The sequence below is a fragment of the Zosterops lateralis genome (assembly GCF_965231275.1).
Source record: "Zosterops lateralis genome assembly, chromosome: 19".
In the NCBI taxonomy this organism is placed as follows: Eukaryota; Metazoa; Chordata; class Aves; order Passeriformes; family Zosteropidae; genus Zosterops; species Zosterops lateralis.
In genome coordinates, this window is record NC_139779.1 from 3,934,067 (window position 1) to 3,956,198 (window position 22,132).

The 22,132-nt window shown below is 61.4% G+C and overlaps 1 protein-coding gene across 1 annotated transcript; it reads right to left on the reverse strand.

Moving 5' to 3' along the window:
- Nucleotides 1–21: 21 nt before the first annotated feature.
- Nucleotides 22–21,904, reverse strand: ABR (ABR activator of RhoGEF and GTPase). Its single transcript, XM_083874999.1, has 22 exons — nucleotides 21,735–21,904; nucleotides 19,925–20,029; nucleotides 19,306–19,491; nucleotides 18,783–18,890; nucleotides 18,100–18,160; nucleotides 15,711–15,763; nucleotides 15,428–15,568; nucleotides 14,984–15,105; nucleotides 14,701–14,866; nucleotides 14,465–14,587; nucleotides 14,312–14,387; nucleotides 14,069–14,173; nucleotides 13,516–13,590; nucleotides 13,272–13,369; nucleotides 13,028–13,159; nucleotides 5,730–5,789; nucleotides 5,527–5,636; nucleotides 5,129–5,268; nucleotides 4,524–4,658; nucleotides 4,170–4,275; nucleotides 2,476–2,623; nucleotides 22–2,339 (listed from the first exon to the last, which is right to left on the reverse strand). The coding sequence occupies exons 1-22, from the start codon at nucleotides 21,846–21,848 to the stop codon at nucleotides 2,250–2,252; spliced, it is 2,454 nt and encodes an 817-aa protein (XP_083731125.1). The 5' UTR covers nucleotides 21,849–21,904; the 3' UTR covers nucleotides 22–2,249.
- Between the last annotated feature and the right edge of the window lie 228 nt (nucleotides 21,905–22,132).

Sequence of the window (22,132 nt, forward strand, 5' to 3'; positions counted from 1 at the left end):
AAACAGCAACACCACAGAGCTTCTTTTGTGCAAATATCAGGGCTTTGCATTTTTATTAACATTTTTTTTCTCCTCACGAGGTTTTACAGCCATTTAAAGTTTATAATCTACAGAAATTGAAACAGAACACAAACAAAAATATATCCTTAACAACTTTTGAAAGTCAAATATTAATTAACAGTTCTATTCTACCTGTAGCTGCAAGAGTCCACCCCCTCTTTTCCTTCCTGTTAGGGACAAGCAAAAGCCACTCATGGGGACAGCCACAGCCTGTTGTGCTGGGCTGTGGGGACCGGGCCTCCAGCCACTGTCGTGGGGGGAGATTTGGCTGTACAGAGTCTCCATCTGGAATGACAGTGTCGTGGACAGAGACTTGGACACATGTAACAAATCAGACACACACAGGGATCAGTTGTGCAGTCAGATCTAAAACTCGGCCTCCTTACTGGGTCCAGGGCCAAGACAGACGCCTGGTTGTTTTCTGCAATGCTGTTTCCCTTCTGTTTAGCTGGTAGTCAAGAGGAGCAGGGTCTGGAGTGTGAGCCCTTTGGAGGGGGACTGAGACCTCCCCTTCTTGGTTGCTTTGCTGGTGCAGGGCTGGCAGGTGCTGCCTTCCCCAGGGAGGTGGCTGAGGACATACCTGGTGTGTCAGTGGCTGGGCTCTACCTGGAACAGTCCGTAATTTGGGAGGGTAAAGGCAACGCCGCTGTGAGGGACACGCTTGGTCACTTCTCATCCATCTCCGTTTGGCACAGGAGAGCACAGGGCCAGCGCAGTCAGGGAGGTGGGGGGGCTTTTCCCACAAGAACACGGACTCAGCTCACAGAGCGAAAGGTTTTGTGTCCCAACAGGTACCAACACCTACATGGGAATGTGGGGGACATCCCGGGAGCCGGGCACTTGGGCAGCCTGTCCTGCCTTGGGACATGATGTGACAACTCCAGCCATCAGCTTGGGAGGGGTCAGGAACTGGAGCCACTAACAAACAGACCTGAGCTGGCTGGGCACGGCTAATCCAGCAGCAACCACTTTGGGAGAAAGACATTTCTGCCTTCAGCCAGGAGGGCCATGAAGGCTTTCCTCCTCCCATCCTTCTGTGCTGGTTCCCAGGCTGGGTGACCATCCAGCTGCTGCAGAGCACTTGCCTCTGGCAGCCAGGCTGCCAACCAAGGCAGGGTCATGTTGCTGCCACGTGCTCAGTGCAGCAGGGAAGGCCAAGGAGGGGAAAATCTCCTTGTCCCCATGGCCATGGGAGGAATGCTGGTGCCCCAGCAGGCTGTGCCACGGGGTGTATGCAGTGCTTGTGGCAGCACTGGGCTGGCAGGGGCGTGAGTGCCTCACTATGGCAGAGATAGAACTGTACAGCAGGTACCCTGTTCCCCACCAAATTTCCAAACTGGGGAAATTTGGGACCACATCAGTGCCAGAGCAGACGTGGAGTCAGCCCGTGGTGCAGAAACCAAGCCTGCCTGGCTGCCATCCCTTCAGCCTGCTGTGGAGCCAGACCAGCACAGCACCTCTGTCTCCAGCCCTGTGTGAGGGGTTACCCCATAACGCTACTCAGAGGTGAAATCCAGCGAGGGGAGAAACCACCACGCCACACACACACAGGCAAAGCACTGGGGCCGGGGCTGGAGAGGGAACTGGCCTGAAAATACTCAGAAGAGCCATGGCAGGGAGGAAGCAGCACCCTGCTCCTCTGCTCTCACAGGTTTGCTCGGGCCGGAGCAGGATCCAGGCACAGGGTCCAACGTTTGCGCAGGCAGCAAAGCCAAAGCAGAGCTGGTCATCACCGTCACTGGGGAGGGAGGCCCGTGAGCTCCTGGCCTCGGAGAGAGCTGGTGCTGCACATGCAGGCGTGGGCAGGGAGCTGGGCAGCAAACAGGCACTCGTGGGGCACTGCAGGCTTCAGGCGAGGGGTGCCTGCTAGGAGTGAGCAGGCAGAAAGGAGTCCAGGAGAAAACTTGCCAAGGGGGAAGCCTGCGTCCACGGCCCTTGTCAGTCACTACCTCTTCCGTTGAGCAAATATACATAAAAACAATCCTTGAACACAAGAAGGGACATAAGACACGACTACTTTACAGAGAGGCCCTGGCACTGGTGGGGCCAGGCTGCTGGAACGTGATTGTACAGGAGCTGCAGGCAGCACCATCCTGGGTCTGGGCTGGTCTCCCTTGGGGGCTGTGATCCAGTCCGTGTCCCCCAGCAGGGAGCTGGAGTGTTTGCAGCTGGTGCCTCCTGCCTGCGGGCTACACGTCCGTGGAGAAGTAAAGTGTGTTGCGTTTGAGCTCCGTGAAGGAAATGGGAGGATGCTGCAGGTAGTAGAGAAGGACCTGGACCTGTAGAAGGTAAATGGGGGGTGTTACTACAGAAAGGAGAATAGCTCCCACCTCCCAGCTTATCCCAGTTTATCCAGCAAAAAGTAACAAATCTATCCAGACAGGCAGGTGAACCCCTCCAGTACCCAGCTCTTACCTGGGCCATCACATCGTGGGACCAGATGTCGGAGGCCAAGGTGAGGTGCACCTTGCTCTCCCCCTCTGAGGGTCTCAGCAGTGTTGGCCCAAAGACTGTGGCCAGATTGTGGAGAGACATTTTGTTGATAGGCTCCTTTTCAGCCACCCTGTGGGGATACAGGGAGAAAGGCAGTGTCAGCCCCTAACAACCATCAGGAGTGGGGAGCCATGGGGTGATGTGGAGGCCGAGGGCTGCTCTTCCTTCTCCCAGCAGCAGTGAGGCACCTCCAGCTTTCCACTGCCCTTTGTATCCCTCAGAAAACCCAGGTGCAGGGCAGGGAGCTCTGCCCCCTTCATGGCCTCTGCCGGAGCCGCCGGGCCTGGCCGGGAGCCCCGGGTGTGATGTGGCAGCGACCAAGCCCTGACTCCTGCACTGTGGGGCCTCCACCCTTCCCGAGCCTGCAGGGTATGGGGAGCTCTGCACCAGCCCGTGCCCCCTGCACCCACTCCCCTCGAGGCTCCCTGCCCCGACAACCCTGTGGGAGCCCTGCCAGCATGGAGGGAAGCAGGACCACAACATTGCCATGTTAGGAGGCAGCTGTGCTCCCCGGCACAGGCTGCTCGCTTGAGCCCAGGCCAGGGGAGCAGATGTGGGAACTGGCTGTGCCCGGTTCTCAGGATGGAAATGGATTTTTCCTTCTCCATCCCCCAGCATCAATCACTTTTTCTGTTTGGTTTTAGCCAAACCAGAGGAACAAAAAAAAATTCCCCTTCATGATGCAAGTAACATGAGCCGTGAGCCCCTGTCCCAAGCTCTGGCCAGGCTCTGTGTTTTGCTCTGTTGCCCTTCCACAGCCCTGTGCTTTCCGTGGGTTTTGGGCCCCCAGAGAGTCCCAGTCCCTGAGTCCTCAGGTTTGGATGCACCTCATGTGGGCCAAGACAAAGCCTGTCAAACACTGCTGCACTCACCCTGGGACAGGTGACATGAGGTATTACCTGCAGTTCTGGGACATTTCCACAGAGCTGACTATGCTTGGCTCTTGGCCACCTGCTGCTGACAGGTGACAGGGATTGTTGCACCTTGTCTTGCAAGGGCTACTTGCTGGACTGGTGGGAAGGGACACAGAGCTGTTTTCCTGCTAAGGGGGACACTGCAGAGCTCCCAATTGATTCCCGTCCTGTGCTGAGGCCAGCTGCTCCCTGCAGAGCTCATCCAACCAGCTGCACACCGGCTGCAGCAGCCAAGTGTTCCATGTTTCCAGAGGTCATGTACTCCCTGCAGAGCTGACCTGGATCACTGGCCAGGCACAGCACAGGCCCTGCTGGCACCGTGGCCGGTAGTCCTGGGACACCAGGGGCTGCTCTGGAGGGGCAGAACAGCTCCAGGATCCCCTCAGCACCCTACAGGGCCCAAGGAGAGATGTGGAAAGGCAACACTGATACCAGAGAAGGGTCTGAACAAGTGTCAGCCTGGGGAATATGCCAGAGCCCAGAGAGATGGGGCAGGTGGGACACACCTGAAACTGTACCCTCTTGGAAGAGCTGGGAAAGGACCACTCCATGCCTGCCCCAAGCTACTGTTGCTGGCCTGGCTGCTGCTCTGCTCTCTACCAGTCTGGGATCAGCCTGCAGCTGTGCAGGCACCACAGGAATCAAACAGCAGCTCTAACTCTGTTTATACCCCATCCCCACAGCAAAGCAGTGAGCCATTACCTTTTCAAGTGCTCCAGCAGGAAGAGGAAGGTGATGAGGTTGGGGTCAGGCAGCGAGCGGAGAAGGTGCATCATGCAGTTCTCCTTGGCAGCAGGATCCGAGAGGGCTGGAGGCAAAGAGGGAAAGGGCTCAGGACAGGGTCTGGTGCAGCAGCAGGACCCACTACAGCCAGACACCTCCCAGCAGCCAGTGTGTGAGCACTGGGGAGCAGCACCCTGAGCTGGCCTGGAGCCAGCAAAAACAGTCAGGACTAAGTGGGCCAAGCTGGGAAAGACCCTTGGGAGTCTCCCATCCCAGCAATGTCAAACAGAGGCACGTTTGTGCATCAACCCCTTCCCATCCCCAAGCCCTTACCGATGCCCTCCATGAAGGCGGGGTAGAGTCTGTCAGTGAGGAGGGGCTCGGGCAGCTCACGGAAGTACAGCTTCAGCGTGCCAGCAATGGCATTGATGTCCATGTCACTCAGCATCACCAGGATGTCCTTGTTATCTGTCCAGAGAGCACCCACATGTGATGCCTCCTGCTCTCCTTCCCCTCCAGGTCTCCACCCTCTGTGACACTCCAGCTATCCAGACAAGCTGCCAGCTGGAGAGCAGGGACAGCACTGCTGGGTTCACAGCCCCATTAGCCAGGCTGAGGCTGGGAAAAGCCGAGTGGTTCCCGCCTGGCTGGGCAACAGGACACAGAACGATCTGCAAATCCATTTGCAAAGTTTCCCTGACTCAGTGTCTCCCAGGAGGCAGCCAGCAGTGGCAGCAGCTCAGAGGCATCGAGGCACAAACAGGGCTGGGATCTCTGGGTGTTTTTGCCCCTCCTCACCCCTGCCCCTTCCTGTGCAGGGTGGAAAATCTGTACATGTGTAGTGCAATAACCAAACCCTGAGCTTGCAGAGGGCTGAGGGGGCTCTCAGCATCTGGGAACCCTCCCATTGGAACACCAAGCTCCCCCAGGACACTCACTCGCATCAAAGACAGCTTTCAAGGCCTGAATGTCAGTGGCAACTCCAGAGATCCTGTAGATGCCGACCTCCTCGATGCCCCTCTTCTCCACCTCCTCGATGCACTGGCGCACGATGTAAGGCACCTTGGAGCGCTCGCGCCTGGCTCGGGAAACGGAGCCGTCAGCAAAGATTCCCAGGGGAACCCCTGGCAGCGAGCCCAGCCCTGCAAACCCCAGCCCAGGGGCAGGATGGGCATGCAGGAGGGAAGGATGGGAATGGCAAAGGGAATGGGAAAGTGCCCAGCAGAGAGAAAAGGCCAAGCTCCCCAGTGTTGGTGGGAGCAAGGGGACACCTCACAAGTGCAACCCCACACCCACGGGGACCAGAGCACATCAGCCCCCACAGCCCTGCATTTACTTTGTCACCACACTGATTTTGACCCCGAAGACACCGGTCTGCTTTTTGGACGGGGTCCTCTTCAGGCTCATGTCCCTGCTTGTGAACTTCATGGAGAATTCCACCTTGATCTGTGGGAGACAGGAGGTGAGTCCTGGCTGACCTCAAGGCAAGAGGGGGCTGCATTCCCAGAGAGGGGCTGTGAGTCCCCAGGCCCCACTTACCCCATTCATCTCAATCACATCCATGTGCCAGTTTTTTGTCTGCACGGCCTGTGGGTCCAGCTGTGGGGAGAGATGGTCTGTGAGTTCTGTTGGGACACAGCCCGGTGCCAGCCCTGCTGTCATCCCAACCTGGTGGCCCCCAAAGCCCCTGATCTGCAGATGGTGTAGGGAACAGGACATGCTTTTCCTTGGCAACATGCTGCTCAGGACTGGAGGATGGAGAGGTTTCCCTTTTGGGTCTGGTGTCCCTCTGGCTGTGCCCTGAAGCCAGGTGGGCTCAGCCCCCCTATCCTGCCCTCTCCCCAGAGCCCCTGCAAGGCAGTGCTTTAACCCACACCCGAGAAGCAAGAAACTTCCAAGAAATTAGGACTATTTCTGGCGGCAGATTGATGAAACAGAACTAGGGCAGCGTTTTCCATGCAGAAAAACAACATCTCCCCATAGCCAAGGCTATTTATAACCCCTGGGAACGACAGGCTCTGCTATTTCTGGCTTTGGGGCTAGCAGGGGACTTGGTGACGCTGCCCCGGCACCCGGGTGCGGTGAGAGGTGCTGGCATTCCCAAGGCCCCGGCACGTGCCGTGGTGGATTCCGGGCCCCAGGGCTGGGCAGAGGTGGCTGCAGTTGCCTTTTGGGGCTTTTTAGTCCCCAGCTGGTGGGTATCGATCCGGCCCCATCGATCCCTGTAATGCACGGGGCGGGCAGCCCGGCACTAATGTCCCCTTGGGGAAGGGGATGGGATATGGGAGCTGGTGGAGGCTCCCAGGGCTGGGGACACGCAGCTGCCAGGTCACACTTGCACCAGGCACGTGGGGTCACTCTGCAAGGACACAGGAGCTTCCTGCAGCTGCTGGGTCAGGAGATGCTCTGGGCATCTCCTGTAAAGATGTCCAGAGCTGCTGCTGCAGCCACGGAGCTGCTGTTCCCCTGCCCATAAAGTCACTGCATGTCAGGATGGGGGAGCACTGTGGGGTCCCTCATGTCCCTTCTTGCACACCAAGACCCCACAGTCCCAAGGACAGGTTTGAGCTGCCCTGGCTCTTGGCACAGACCCAGCACGGTGGCATTGCCACATGCCCAGTCCTGTGTCACAGTGAGCTCAAGCAGCTCCTCAGCCACAGGAAAACTGTGATCCCCAGCAAGGCAGAAATGCTCCTGTCCCCTGCAAGGCCCAGAAATGACACAGAGCCCTCTCTGGTGCTCCAGCCCAGCACATGGAAGGGCCCAGCGAGTGCCACGCTGCTTCCTCTGTGCCAGCCCTGTGGCTGCTGGAGAGCAGGAGGAGGAGGAGAAGGGAGGCTGCAGCTGCCCTGGGCTCCCATGGGACCCTGCAGCAGGTCTGGACACTGGGATCACGAGACTGCAGCCAGACCACAGCCAAGCCCAGTCCTGCTGCTCCAGCTCCTCTGTGCTCCCCCCCAGTGCTGCATCCCTCACAGCACTGCCATGCAAACACCACAGCCAATGCCACTGTCCCAGAGACTTTCACCCCTTCCCCCACACATCCCTGTCCCACTCATAGCAGTGAAGCCCCTTCCTCCCCCAGCCAGGTCAGGAGCCTCCCTGCTCTGCAATGTAATTTTAACTGCAGCCACCATATATGCCTTCCCCTTCCCTCAGGTCCCTCTGGCTCTGATGGCCCTGGCAGCTCACATCTGGAAGGGCTTTAGCAGAGCTCTGAAGAAAGTTTTAATAAAAAACAGGTTGGCTGCTGCCAGTGCTGCAGACCTTGCCCTGAGCACGTCACTTCCCTGCAGCCTCTTCCCCCTGCATGGGCACAATCATCCCACAGTAGCCAGCTAAATTTGGGCTAATTCTGCTGGCACCACAGGCCTGAGCCCCCTTGCAGCTAGGGCAGGTCTCTGTGCACTGCTGGGGCACTGCCTGTGGCCTGACCCTGGTGCTCTCCAACCCTCCTAGCCAGCACAGTGTGCAGCAGCAGCAGCAGCACACGACGCTGCCACTCCCCAGCTTAAGCAAAGCTGAGTCCAACCCTTCATCCCCAGGCATGGGCGGATGGACAGGAGCATCCACCCACAGAGGCAGAGGGAGCTCCTGCCCACACAGCACTGTCAAACACCCCATCCCAGCTCCCACCACCACCTCCTTGTCCTCTGAAAGGAGCTGCCTTGCTCCAGCAGGGTGCAGGGACATCCCAGGACAATGAAGAACTCCTGGGATAGGAGCCCTGGGGAGCAGCCTCTGAGCCAGCACTGTGCAGGATGAGATGTCAGCTCCTCTTAGGAACATCAGATGGCTTCAAACACCACCTTTGCCAGGGGAAACATCTCAGCCAGGTCACCAGCACATCTCCAGGCTGCTCCCTCCTGCATCTCAGGGACTCTCAGCCATGGTGGTATCCACGCCCAGGTCAGCATCCACTGTGGTGCTGCTCTCATCCATGGCGAGGTGGAACACCCTCTGTTTGCTGCCACAGGGATGTGCCATCACCCTGGTTTCCCAAATTAGCCAAAGCTGTTTGCTTGTAGGACAAGGCCCAGGGTTGTGGAGGAACAGGCAATGAACATCCTGGCAGTCCTGCAGCACTCTGTGTGTTCTGGGGAGGTCCTGCTGGTGCTGACCCTCCCCTGCTACTGCTTGTCTTGTCCATGGGACAACTCCAGACTAGAGGTGATGAGGCCACATCCTGGAATTCTGTCCTTAAGACACATCCAGGTCATGGCACTGTGACAGACCCAGGCAGGGTTGGGTGCCCAGAGCTCCAAGGTGGGGAGCTGTAGGGCTCCAAATCCTCACGCTGGCTCCCCAGGACCTCAGACACTGGGAATGCTGTGGTGGGGCAGGGACTGTCAGGCTGGGCATGTCCCTTCCTCACATCTCAGGCCCATGAGGTCACCCAACCATCAGCCCTGGGTGAAGCAATTGGGAGCAAACTGGTGACTCAGGGTGTGAGTTCATCTCTGTCAGGGCCCTGGGGAGCAGGATCCCAGAGGAACTGCTACAGCCATCATTGCTTCCCATCAGCATGGCACCCATAGATTCCCCAGCCTGGCTGCCCTGGCAAACAGATCCCTGACCAGACCTCCATGCCAGCAGCTCCTCCCCAGGGAACAGACAGTCCCTGAGCCCCCCAGTGCCACAGGACAGAGCAGCCCCCACACCAGCAAATGCTGGAAAAACACAGCCCCCCAAAAAAGCATTAATTCACAGCCCTGACTGAGAGTGACCCGAGAAGCAGCAGCAGCACCCACAACCCACAGGACCCTGCACAGACCTGTCGGGGCCACATCCTGCCCTGCAGCCCCAGGGCTCCCGGGCAGCAGGGAAGCCAGCAGCAGCCACAATGGGCACGGGAAATGAAACCTCTTCATGTTTTGACCCAGCAACAGCCGCCGGGCAGCCTCCCCAGAGAGCCCTGGCTGCCCCTTAATCCCCTGTGCGGAGCGGGAATCGAGGTTAATGCCGCTGCGTCACTGGCGGCCCCACTGCTGCCAAACCGAACCCCCCGGGCCCGGGGCAGCCCCGAGCCCGCAGCTCCCTGGGCAGGGGGACTCCACCGAGGGGAAACCCCCAGAGTCCCCCCTGGGGCTTTTGGGACAGCCTGCAAGGGTGCTGTCCCCCTCCTTTGTCGCCTCTGTCGCACACCCCTGCACTCCGTGTTCCCGCAAAGACGGGCAGCGCTGCCTGATGTGGCTGCGACACAGCTGTGAGCTGGGAAAGCCTGGATCGACCCGGCTTGCAAGAGGGGGGATGCAGGTACGGGGTGCTGTGGCACCCCAGGAACCCGGCCCCAGCCAGCCCAGAAGCGTCACTGCCTGCTGGGCAAGCTCCAGGGGCTTCCCTGCCCTGCCTCTGCAGGACCCCCCGGTGCAAACAGCTCAGCCCCCCGGAGCCTGCCAGCACACAGCCAGAGAGAGGGAAGGAGGAAAACAAACACCTCACAGGCTGCCAACTGCATCTAAGAGCTCCCAAAGCACCCAAACAGCCTCCGTGCACAGAGCCCACAGCAACTCACTCTCCACACAAACAACACAGCCCCCCACCCCACAAAAAGCCACGGTCACCGCGCAGAGCAAAGCCCGGTGGAGCCGTCCCAGAGCCCGGTGGAGCCATCCCAGAGCCCGGTGGAGCCATCCCAGAGCCCGGTGGGGCCATCCCAGAGCCCGGTGGGGCCATCCCAGAGCCCGGTGGGGCCATCCCAGAGCCCGATGGAGCCATCCCAGAGCCCGGTGGGGCCATCCCAGAGCCCGGTGGGGCCATCTCAGAGCCCGGTGGGGCCATCCCAGAGCCCGGTGGAGCCGTCCCAGAGCCCCGCAGCCGCCCCCCGCACCCGGAGCACCTTCTGCCGGAGCAGTTTGCTGCGCACCCTGCCCCAGAGCCGGGCGCCCGTGTTGGGGGCTCGCTTCCCCTCGGGCTCCTCCACCGCGGGCTGCTGCTCGCCCCCGGGCCCGGGGCTGCCCTCCGGCTGCACCAACACCTCCGTCATGGCCACGACAGCTTCGGCTCCGGCCAGGCGACACCGGGGTGGCCGGGAGCGTGCCCGCGGCTGGCTCAGCAGAGCACCCGCATCCCTCCTGCCGGCGGGGAGAGCTCAGCGGGGGCCGGCCGGGGCAGCCCTGCTGGGGCGGCGCGGCGCCCAGCGGGCAGGGCTCATCCTCAGGGTGTGAGCCAGCCTGCCGAGGCGGCGAGGCAGCCCCAAAAACCTCCCTCCCCCTGCGAGGAAGTGACTCAAAGGCGGTCCCGCCGCCCCCCCCCCCCCCCCCCCCCCCGGCGGCCCCCACGCGTTTAACTCTCGCCCTGCCGCCCGCCGCCGCTCGGGAGCGCTGGGGGGGCTGCCCGGGCTCCCCGCCGCCGTTATCCGTGTTATCCGCCGTTATCCCCGTGCCGTTATCCCCGTGCCGTTATCCCCGTGCCGTTATCGCCCCGCAGCGCCAGCAGCAGCCGCTGCCCCCGAGGCACCGTCGGCGGCGGCTGCAGCATTCCCGGCTCCGCGCAGGAGCCAGGCTGGCTCTGCTCTCCTCTCCTGTCCTCAGGAGGCTTTTGCGGTCTGTTGTCACCCCTAGGGACAGCTGGGCACCCCCGTGTCCCCTCTGTGTCCCCCGGCCCTTGTCGGCCCCACTGCCAGGGGGTGATGGGGCAGAGAAGCCCAGGAAGGGTCCCTGGCTGCAGCTCTGACAGGCAAGGACATGGTGAGGTGCAGGTTTGGGGGGACTTGCATTTGCCCCTCCAGTCCATCCCTCAGCAGCCCCTGGAGTCCACACAGGTCACTATGGGTCTCTGCAGGTCTGGGGTGCCCCAGCATCCCAAATCTCCCCTGCCAGAGCCTCTGCCAGCCCAGGGACAGACAGGCAGGCAGCTATTGCCTGAGGGTACAGCAGGCACCGTGCCCATGACAACACAGGCTCTGCTTCAACAGCCACATCCCCCCCTGTGCATCAAATGGGCTGAGGAAGGGGGTCCTGAGACCCCCCTCATGCACCCACTGCCTGTCCCCTGCAGGGCATGGGGGCCACATCCAGCCTCTGTCCTCTGCAATGTGGGCACAAGCACTCACAGCCTGCTTTGCCCACCACAGCATCTGCCTGCCATCCTGGCACAGCACCACAACACCTCTGCCAGCACCCAGCAGACACAGCCCAGCTGCTGGGAGCAACTGGGACAGCTCAGAGCAGGGCTGAGCCCTGCAGTGCAGGGGACACAAGACTCTCATGGGGACACAAGCCAAACAGTGCAGCCCTACCCTGACCACAGCATATTCCAGCCTTAGAAAATGGGGTTAATAACAACAAAGCATGGTTAATGCCAACCAGGAGCCACATCTTCCCACTGAGCAGCCAGTGCTGCTGTGTGGAACCAGCAGCAGCTCATGATGAACCCAGGGAGCAGCCGGGGTGAGGAACATCCAGGGCAGCATCTCTGCCTGAGAATCTCAGGGAGAAGGCAGTGGGGCAGCTCTGGGGCTTGACTACAGCCCACAGCCCAGGAGCAGCACTGCCCATCCTGCTCACTGCTGTCCTGCCCTGTCACCCAGCCCAGCCCTGGGGCAGAGGCTGAGCTGTGGCTCTGGGTGACAGCAGGACAGCCCCAACCCTGACACTCTCCCATCCATCCAGATCCTCTTTGGGATAAGCAGCCCCAGGGCCTTCTCTCTTTCCCTTTCTTCCCCCACAAGTTTTGCAGAGCGGGTACGAGCTGTGCTGTCCCTGTCCCGACCCCCGCATCTCCCAGTATGACTCATGTTTGTTGATCCAGGCTATTTCCGAGAGCGCAGCTGGACTGATCCCCGCGGGACACCGAGCCCCTTCCCTGCCCTGGCCTTCCCACTTGGCCCAGTGCCACCCCCACACCGCTGTTTCCTGGGGGAGAGGGCAGCAGATGGATGATTTCAGGTATGAACAAGCCACTGGTGGAGCTGAACCCCCACCTCCCACCCTGTGCCCCCTCCAGTGCTGTTTCCCCACAGGATCCCCTTCCCAGCAGCATTTCCATGCTGCTCTCTGCTCCCCTGGGAGCTGCCCTCAGTTGCTTTCCCACGGAGCAGGCAGCCATGAGGGGCCCTTTGAAGTGGCCCTGGGTCGAGGGCTGTGTCCCAGGCGTGACCCCGTCCCCAGCACAGCCAGGAAGGCAGCCAGGCTGGGGTGCCTGCCAGAAAAACATAGGGACACCCCCAGCCTGAACCCTGTCCCCCTTGCCCTGGGCTTCCCTGCAGCCTGGCCAAGGTGGCTGCAGGGGGAATAGGAGATCTGGGGGTTGCCTGACCCCCACTCCATCCTCCTGGTCCTGCTCACCTGGGAGCATCTCAGGGCAGCCCAGACCTCCATCCTCCCTGCCTGACAACCTCCAATCAGAGCAGGCTCAGCCGTTGCCCTGGAAACCCCCGTTGCCATAACAGCAGCTGATGGAGGCACAGGGAAGGCAGATGGTGGCAGAGGGGACACAGGAGGGACAGGGGGCTGCACATGCAGAGCCCTCCCTAGGGCAGCTGCCAACCCCTCCCTGCAGCCCCCTGGGGCCACGGCACAGAGAGCAGCAGAACAGAAACACTTCCAGCCCAGCTGGGGCTGGATGCACTTCTGCAGGGAGGGTCTGGCTTTGCCACCTCCACGAAGGCCCCTCTCACTTTGTCCCACCTTCTCCTGCAGCCACTGTGCCCCAGGACCATCATCCCCCATGCCTGATGCCCACGCACCTCACTGCCTTCAACCCCACAATTGTTGTACCCTGCTCCCAAAAGCAGCACTGCCCACCCCAGGCATCACCCCAGGACAACCCTTCCACTCCAGACCTTAAGGAGTCCTCCTTCAGGTGAGAGGATGCCCAAAAGCCCCAGTGCATACCTGGATCTGCCCCTTGCCCATGATCTTGTCCACAATTTCGTTGTTGTCCTTGTTGAGTTTGGTCTTGTCATAGCACTTCTCGTAGCAGAGGATGCGCAGGGACTGGGAGCCCTCCAGCTCGATCTCAAACTCCTGGGGTGTGGAGGGAGGGTGGCTCAACCCCAGCACCACAGAGTGGCTCCAAAACTGGAGTTGAAGGGAAATGGGGAGCACAGACCCCTCCCTGCATCCCACCCTCCCTCACCTCATTCCACTGCGGCTCCGTGGTGTCCCGGAACACCCTGGTCTTGGCTTTGCTGACAAAGTAGCCAAAGGAGTCCACTTCCAGCGTGCAGTAGAGGTCTGGGGGAGCAGATATTGCTCAGCAACCCCAGGAACACCCTCACCATCTCCCAAGGGACCACTGTGGGCAGAGCAGGGCCACGTGCTGGACCCCAACTCTTCTGAGCCCACCGGTCCCTCCAAGCAGGGTGGGCACCCACACTTACTGGCTGACTGCTTGAAGCCCTTGGCAGAGTGGACGATGACGTGCAGGAACCCATAAAGCCCTGGGGACTCGTCATCTGTGGCAGGAGAGCACAGGCTGTGTCAGGGCCTGGGGCTGGCCATCCCCAAGGCAGCCTTTGGCACCTTTGCTACAGCAAGCACTGTGCCTGCAGTGACACCCAAATGCCCCCAAGCCCCTGGAGGGACATCCCTTAGTTCTGTATCCCCCACTGACAGACATCCCAAGCTCTCCTGCTGCTGGACAGCCCTGGGGGAAGTCCCCAGTGGGGCTGGCTGAGTCTCACCCCGGGCACACTGGTCCTGCCCAGCCCACGGCAGGGGCTGGAGAGAGCCCAGCGGGGACTGCAGAGAGCCCAAACGCAGCCCCGTGCTGCAGCCAGGATTGCACTGCCTGGGAGCCCGACGCTGCTCCAGCAGTGCCACCTGGTGGGAAGCTGTTCCCTGCACAGCAGACTCCCTGCTCCAGCTCAGGGACCTCACAGCTCCTGCCCGAGCTCATCATCCCGAGCACAGCAGGACCCAGCGGTCACTCACCGTCCTTGTTGCTGGTGACGGGGATGTTGTGGACAGTGCGGAGCTTGAAGCAGGATCCTGTGAGCACCTGCAGCTCCACTGAGCTCAGCACAAAGGCCTGGAGGTCTGGGAGAGGACAGAAGCTTCAGAGGGACACAGCCAGTGCTGGTCACAGAGACTGGAGAGCACCAGGCTGGGATCCTATAGGACTTCCCTGTGGAGGGACCAAGAGCCCCAAGAGGATCTTGGCAGCCCTAGACTTACCCTTTTTCTGCAGTCTCTGGATGGCCTCCCTCCACTCAGACCGCTCGTAGTCGGAGGAGAGCAGGAACAGGTAGCTCTGTAAGAGAGAGGGAGATGTGGCAGGCTGTGTGCAGGCAGGGCTGAGCCCAGCCAGCCCCAGCCCGCCCTCCTCACCTTCCCATTGCGGTTGTGGATGCGGAAGGGAATGGCAGGTGAGTTGAGGAGCAGCCAGAATTCGTTCTCAAACATCTTCTTCTTGAGGCGCTCGATGGCGCGGCTCTGCCCCTTGTTGGCTTTCTGCAGACGGGGAGCAGAGAGGACCTTCCAGAGGTGCCCCTGGCCCCCAGGTCCCATCCCTGATCCAGAGCAAGGCATCCACCCCAAGAGCAAGTCCTGCACCCTTCTCTCACCTCCTTCTGCACCTCGCTCTTGATGGCAGAGATCTTCATCTTCATGTCCTCCAGCTCGTGGTCGGGGATGACGTGGACCTGCGGGCAGTGCTCCGACTCCTCCGGCGAGGGGAACACCAGGTCGGCCAGGGGCACGTACCACTTGCAGTCGTACTGCTGGTGCTTCCTGCAGCCAGGGCAGGGTGCTGGCTGATGCCTGAGCCCCTCTCTGGCACATCCCCCGGCCCACTGGGGGACAGGGAGGTTGTGACACACTCCCCCCAGTGCCCAGTGCCCTCCTTACCCCACTGCTGTCTTCTTCAGCTTGGCACAGAGCAGCACGTCGGTGAAGAGGAAGACGTGCCGCAGCTTCCGCGAGCCCTCCGACAGCTCCACCAGGAAACCATCCTTGATTAGCTGCCGGGTCTGTGGGGCAGAGGGGCTGCCATGAGAGCAGGCAGGGAGAAAAGGCCAACAGTCCACGGGGAAAGGCTGACAATCCTGTCCCTCTCTGTGGCTCAGCCACCAGGAGTATGGGAAGGTCCATGTCCTCTATGCTGAATAAGGCACCAGCAAGCAGCAAGAAGCAGGTAGAGCCCTAATCTTGTACGTAGAACTGCACTGGAGGAACCCCTCCAACTCCTCCCCAGGCACTAAGGAGCTCTTCAGGGCAGGGACATCAGCCAGGGGCTGGCAGAGGGCTCAGCCCTCACCCTGTGCCCAGCCACTGCCCTCCCCACAGGCTCACCTCGCCCTTGGGGGTGGTGACTGCTGTCCTCCGGGGGTCAATGTCCTCATTGATGCTGGAGAGGAAGTTCTGGGAGATGCGGAGGGCGTCCTGGAGCAGCGGGTAGTCAGGGTGGTCAGCTGGGGTGTGCTTGAGGAGGTCCTGGAAGGAGATAAGCACAGGTTAGCACCTCAAAGTCACCCAACCTGGAGACCCCTCATCAGCCCTCCCCACAGCTGCAGATCCCCAGGAGCAGCAGAGACAGAGCCCACCACTATCCCCGTGGGACTGGTGTCACACTCACGTGCAGGACGAGGGTGCTCCGTGTCACCCGGTCGATGGGTTTGTACAGCAGCGCTGAGGGGAGAGAGAAAGTGTCAGCAGCCACCTGTGGCTGGAGCCCTGGGCCCTCTCCCACCAGTCACAGAGAGCACAGGGACAAGGAGGAGAGCCCAGGTGCCCCCTGGTCTGCACAGAGCCCTAGGCAAGCATCTGGGATCTGTCCTGCAGAGAGCCAGCACAGCTGGACAATCACAGCAGTGCCAGGAGCAGTGGGGAGCCACCACTGCCACAGCCCCATGTCCTGCTGTGCTGGGGGCACGAGGAACCACAGGTAGGTCAGGGTGGTGAGCATCACTCTGACTGCAAGATGGGATGTCCCACCATGCCTGTGGCAGCACAGGACTGGGACAGCCCCTGGAGGGCAGGGCCTCCCCGGCAGGGCTGCACCCACACTTGCCGTGCGGTGACTGCGGAGCGGAAGAGCCGCTCGTCACCCTCAGCAGCTTTTTCAGTTTCTCTTTTGGCTCAGCCTGTCCCTCACCAGGCTGTGCCACCCCATGGGACACCCTGTACCCACCTCTCTGCACCAGCCCAGCCAGCCCTGGGTGCAAAGGGAGCCCAGATTGCTCTAGCAGCAGCAAAACCCCCACGTACAGAGAACACCAGGTCCAAGGCTTCAGCCTCAACACCACTGCCCCATGTCCCTGCCTGCAGCCCCCCATGACTGCAAGTGAGGGCCCACCCAGGGCAGGGGGCAGAGCTGCCTCACACATGGGGTACAGACAACCCCTTTCTCCTGCCAACACCCTTCCAACAGGAAACAGCTCCAGAGGTTCTTCAGAGACACATTTCAGTGGAAGCAGACAGACCCTTTGCTCCTCCCCACCCCTTTGAGCAGGCAAAGGCACAGAGCCCACTGACAGTGCTGCTCCCTGTGCCTGGGATCCATGTCTCCCCCGGCTGCTGCCAGCCCAGCTGATGTCTCTGGGTTTTCCCTTCACTTTGGAGCACTTCCCCAAACTGCCAGGGCTGAGAGCAGCCAGGTTTTGGTCAGGGGAGGGAAAGGTGCCACCTCCTCCCCCTAGGCTGAGTCGTGGGGAGTTCCCATCCCCTTTATCCCACAGGGTGCTGCCTCATGGCACCCACTCCTGAGACAGGGTGAGCAGGGGATCTCTGCTCAGGAGGCGACAATGCCAGGCTGAACCTTAACCAGAGGCTGCACCCACACAACTCCTTGCCAGAGGGTAAAACAAGAGCCCTGCTTCCTGGGATAGCCAGCAAGAACCCTGCTCTGGGATAAAGGTGACAGGCAGGGAACAAAGGCCAACAATCCATAGGGAAAGGCTGACAATCCTGTCCCTCTCTGTGGCTCAGCCACCAGGAACATGGGAAGGTCCATGTCCTCTATGCTTAATAAGGCACCAGCAAGCAGGAGGACCAGGTCGAGCCCTAATCTTGTACCTAGAACTGTACTCTCCAACTCCTCCCCAGGCACTAAGGAGCTCTTCAGGGCAGGGACACCAGCCAGGGGCTGGCAGAGGGCTCAGCCCTCACCCTGTGTCCCCTTTTCCACCATCCCAGACCCACAGGAAGAATGGACCTCCTGCTGCCATCACTACAGGCACACACAAAGCTCCGGGGAGCTCTGGGAGGGGCTGTCCCAGCTCAAGAGAGGAGCAACGGGCTCCTTGTGCAGCCAGCCTGGGACCTGGGACAGCAGCAGGCAGGGATACCCGGTGCCTCTCCTCCCAACCACGGAGAGATGGACATTCCAGCCCTGTTCCATGCTGGGGCAACAAACGGGGACCCCTCCCCATCACCCCCCACAGGGCAGAGGGGGTCCCCCAGCCCAGGATCCCCCTGCCCACCCAGCCCAGCCCCTTGTGTCCCATCCCCGGCAGGAGCCCCAGCCCGGCGGGCACGGCGAGCGCGTGGCTGCGTGTGCCGGAGCCAAGATGATTCAATCGAGCCTGGAAGGAACAAAGACGCTCCCAACTTCAGCCTGCAGAGCACGACGCAGCCTCCACCGCTCCCCCCCTCATCCCCCCCAGCATCACTCCCCTTTCACTGGCAACCCCAAATCGGAGCCGCCCCCCCTGGCCTCACCGTAGGTGCAGTTACAGCAGAGCCGGACAATGATGAGGATTTCCATGGCAGCCCCGTCTCCACGCAGCCATCGCTGCCGCTCAGCCCGGCTGCGGCACAGCCCCGGCCCCTCCGCAGGCTCCGGCACAGCCGCGGGCGGGGAGGAGCGCTGGGCAGGGGCTGGGGGGCTGCCGCACGCCCCCGGCATCCTAAAGAGCTGCGACCCTCCCTCCCTGCCGGCTCCAGGTGTGTGCAAAGGGCCCGGTAATTCACTCACTCACACACACACACACAAATCTGAGTCCCCCTCCCCGTGCCCGCCGTACCCTCCATGGTGACGGACGTGTGGCTCTCCTTCGAGTCCTTGGGGCCCTTCACCTTCAGCTCCTAGGGAGGGAAAGGCCCATCAGAGCAGCCCGTGGGGGGGAAAGGTCGTGGCTCAAGGTCATGGGGTCCCCCCCCATCCTTCCTGCACCCTGATATCTCCCCCTGGCCCCAGCCTGGCCGTGCTGGAGGCCACACTCGGGTGCTGGGTGAAGGAGTGTGGGTTCCTGCCTGGCTGGGAGCAGCTCTGGCTGTGCCCAGCAGCTGGGACATGCTGGTGATGCCACCGAGCTGAACAGGATGAGGGGGTCCAGGTTGTAGCCATGGAGGTCCCCATTTCTGTAGAGGAGCCAGGTATGGAGATGCAGGCAGCAGGAGATGGGTGAGCCACAGGTGCCCAGCACCCACCAGGACTGGACTGGGGTGGCGATTGCACAGGCTGAGCCCAGCCTGAGCTGGCACAAGGTGGGAACAACCTCCTGCAATGCCCCAAACACCACAGCCCTCCAGCACAGCCCCCAGTGGCCCAGCCCTTGGGGACAGTCCCTGTGAGTCCCCAGGGCAGGGAGAGCATCTCCACGGGGCAGACATGGTCAGCTCAGCCACGAGGACAGCGTTCTCTGTCCTGTGCGGGGACAGCCCGGGCACAGCCCTGTCCCATTGGCACAGCCCCATCCCAGCTTACCTCCGAGATCTTCTGGAACTGGTAGTTGCTCTGGCTGCACTTCTCTGCCGTCTCCAATGCAATTTTGTAGTTATCCACAAAGGCCTTGTAGACCCCCAGCTGGCTGGCCTGTGGGGAGTGGGGGTTAGCCAGGCACCAGCAGGGTGCTGAAGCCCCCCACAGCACCCAAGGGGTCAGGCAGCCTGTCACCTCAGGCAAAGGTGACACCGCCAGAGTTGTCCCCTCCTGGAAGGACACTCAGCCAGCTGGGGGTCACATTCTTGGCTCCTGCTCAGGGCAGGATGGTGGGGCTCCTGCCCAGCCTGTGCCTCCATAAACCTCCAAAATCCAGCAGAGAGATAACAAATGCCTTGCCAGCAGAAGCTGAAGCTACAGCCCTTCAACCTGGCCTCTCCTTCTCCTCTCCCCAGCATGGTCATGGCGTCCATGGGCACAGCCCCTGCGGGCATCACAACTCCAAACTCATCACAACGCCAGCCCTTCTCCTCTTCCAAGTAGAGCAAAACACAGGGAAGGTGCATACCAGCTTCTGGAAGAGGTGGCCCATGGTGACATTGCTGTCCCACTGCTGCACCTTCGGGCACAGGCTGTCGTAGAACTCCTTGTGGATCTCATAGATATCCTGGATCTTGTAGAAAATCGTCTCGATCTGCTGGAGGGTGAGGACAGGCTGTGACGTGGTGGCTGTGGCCTTCAGTGGCTTCATGGGCTGCCAGAGAAGGGAGAGTTTGAGATGAGGGCTAAGAGGACAGCACTGGAGATGAGGAGGATCTGATCTGGCAGTGAAGGCTGCCTGGGACAGAGGGACCAAGGCTGGCAGCTGGACCAAGGGGCACTCCTGCATCCTCGGATTTCCCCTTAGCAGTGGTGACCCCGTGTTGTGCAACAGCGTCTCGCCATGAAGGTCACCAAGGCCACAAGAGGAAGCAGGGCTATAAATATGTCCCCAACATGGACATGGGCACTGGAGGACAGTGAGATGGGGGCAGCCAGGATAGAGCAAAGCTGGCTCTGGTGTGGCTTCTGGAGCTTTGCTCCCAGGCTGACATGGCTGGGGAAAGCCACCCAGGAAGAAATCCATCCATCCATCCATCCATCCATCCATCCATCCATCCATCCATCCCTGGAGGGGCTGTGCTCACCAACAAGAGGGCCTCCAGCTGGTTGATGTAGATCTCCTCGCTGGCCAGGAAACCGGAGAGCACCAACTTCCGCATCTCCAGGCCTTTGCCAGCATCCCGCTCGCCCTGCAGAACACAGCAAGGAGCCTGGCTGAGCCAGCAAGTGGCACAGGAGGAGACCCCTCATCCCACCAGCCCATTCCTGGCATCCCCACGTGGGCACATGTCCCTGCCAGTGCCGGGAAAGCTCCGTGGCAAGGCGTGGGCATGTGCCTGCTGGGCAGCAGAGCCCGTCTGGAGCCAGCTGGGAAAGCCACGAGCTGTGCTGGCTCCTGTCCCCTCCCTGCTCCAGGCTGGCCACAAGCCCAGCGTCACTGGCAGAGCTCCAGGATGGCGCACGGCATGGCAGGACTCTCCCAGGGCAGAGTCCAGAGACGCCCAGTGAAATCATGCTTGGCGCTGGATGGTGCTCCCACGTGACGTGGCACCACCCTTCCCCTTGGCTGAGGTTTCCCTTGGGAAGTGCCACCCCAACAGGCACTGCCCAGTGGCACCGGGGCATGTCCCAGCACCCAGGTTGGCTGCAGCACTGATGCTCCTGTGGTGTGACCCTCATGGCAGGGAGATGTCCGGGCTAGGGGGGCTCTGGGACCCTCAGCGAGGCTCTGTCAGTGCCCAAACATGGACATCTCAACCCCTGGATCATCCCCTGGTCACGCCTTGGCCCCTCCCCTTAAAAATCACACTTGAGGACCAGGCTTTGCCACCCAGACAGGGGCCAAGCAGAGCCAAGAGAGCACCACTCTGGGCCATTCAAGATGGTTTGGGGGAGACACTGGTTGTGCCTCACCTCTGCCCATGCCAGCCCTGGCTGTTGTGCCAGGGGAGGTGGCAGCTGCAAACACCTGGGGGGCACAGCCCCGAGGTGGGCATGGCTGAGGATCAGCATCTCTGCCCCACTCTAGTGTCCATCAGCCAGCCCTGGGCACTGCTGTGACAACCAGAGTGTCCACCCTGCCAGGCTGTCCCAGTAAGGCTGGGCCACGGTGACCAGCACAGCAGGAGGGTGCGCGGGGGGGGCCGTTTTTATTCACTGGGAGCTCGTGGGCTCCTTGCCACAGATTAGTCACGGGCTCTTCCTGCTTCCCCCAGCCTGGGCCCTGCGCAGGAGCTCAGGGGACAAGGGGCCCACCCACACTTGGGGCCCGCACGCCCCATGGGGACAATGTCAACTGGACCCCCATGAGCCAGAGCAGTGACTCTTAATCAGGGCCTCGTGGCTGCCCCACGCAGGAGACCCCAGGAGGAGCAGGGCCAGAGCCCTTTGCAGCACCCAGGCACCCTGGCAGGGTGGGCATGAGAAGGATGCTGAGCTGCACCTGCCAACACAGAGGTGTCCCCAGGTCTGCCCCCCACCCAGCTCTGTTTTGGGACTGTTTAGGAGTTTCTGGTGGCCGAGCAGTGGGGCAGAGTGTAAAACCAGCCCCTTCCTGAGCACCCAGTGCTGGCTCTGCTGAGCCACACAGCTCCCACCCCACAGCATACGTGGCTCTATTCCCCCCTGGAAGGACAGCTGGGTGGTGACCCCACTCTGAGCCCTCCACACCCGGAGCCTGGCACAGCCCTGCCCGTGCCCCTTGCCCCTGGCCACAGGCAGCCCTGGGGGTGTGCTGGGGCCTCAGTGATGCTCCCACTGCCCCCAGCTCTGCCCCCGCCAGCACCCACCACATCACCCCAGGAGGTTCCAACACCAGGGCATCACCAGCGCCAGCAAACGCCCCTTGTCCCCACGCCCACTGCCCAGCACGGGGCAGGGTCCCCCCCTGCCCACCTTCTCTCCGGGCGGAAACGGAGACACGGGGCTGGTGGGGGTTCCCGGCTCGGAGTCATCTTCATCCTCCAGCACTTTATCCAGGTACCCTATGGCCTCCTCTTCCTCCTCCATGGCCGGCCGGGCGGCGGGGCGCACAGGGGACCCCACAAGGCTCCGGGCAAGGGGCACTCACGCGGCTGGGCTGTCCCAGCCTGACTCAGCCCTGGACTCCGGCCGCCAGCGCGGGATGAAAGGAGCCATTATGGGATCCCCGGTGCTCCAGCCTGACCCAGCCCCGGCCTCCCAGTCCCCGGCGGGCCGGGCTCTCTGCTGGGCCGCCCTGCGAGCCGCAGCTCGGGGCTCCGGGCAGCGCTGCGAGCACCGGGCCAGCCCCGCTCCCCGCCGGCTCGCTGGGC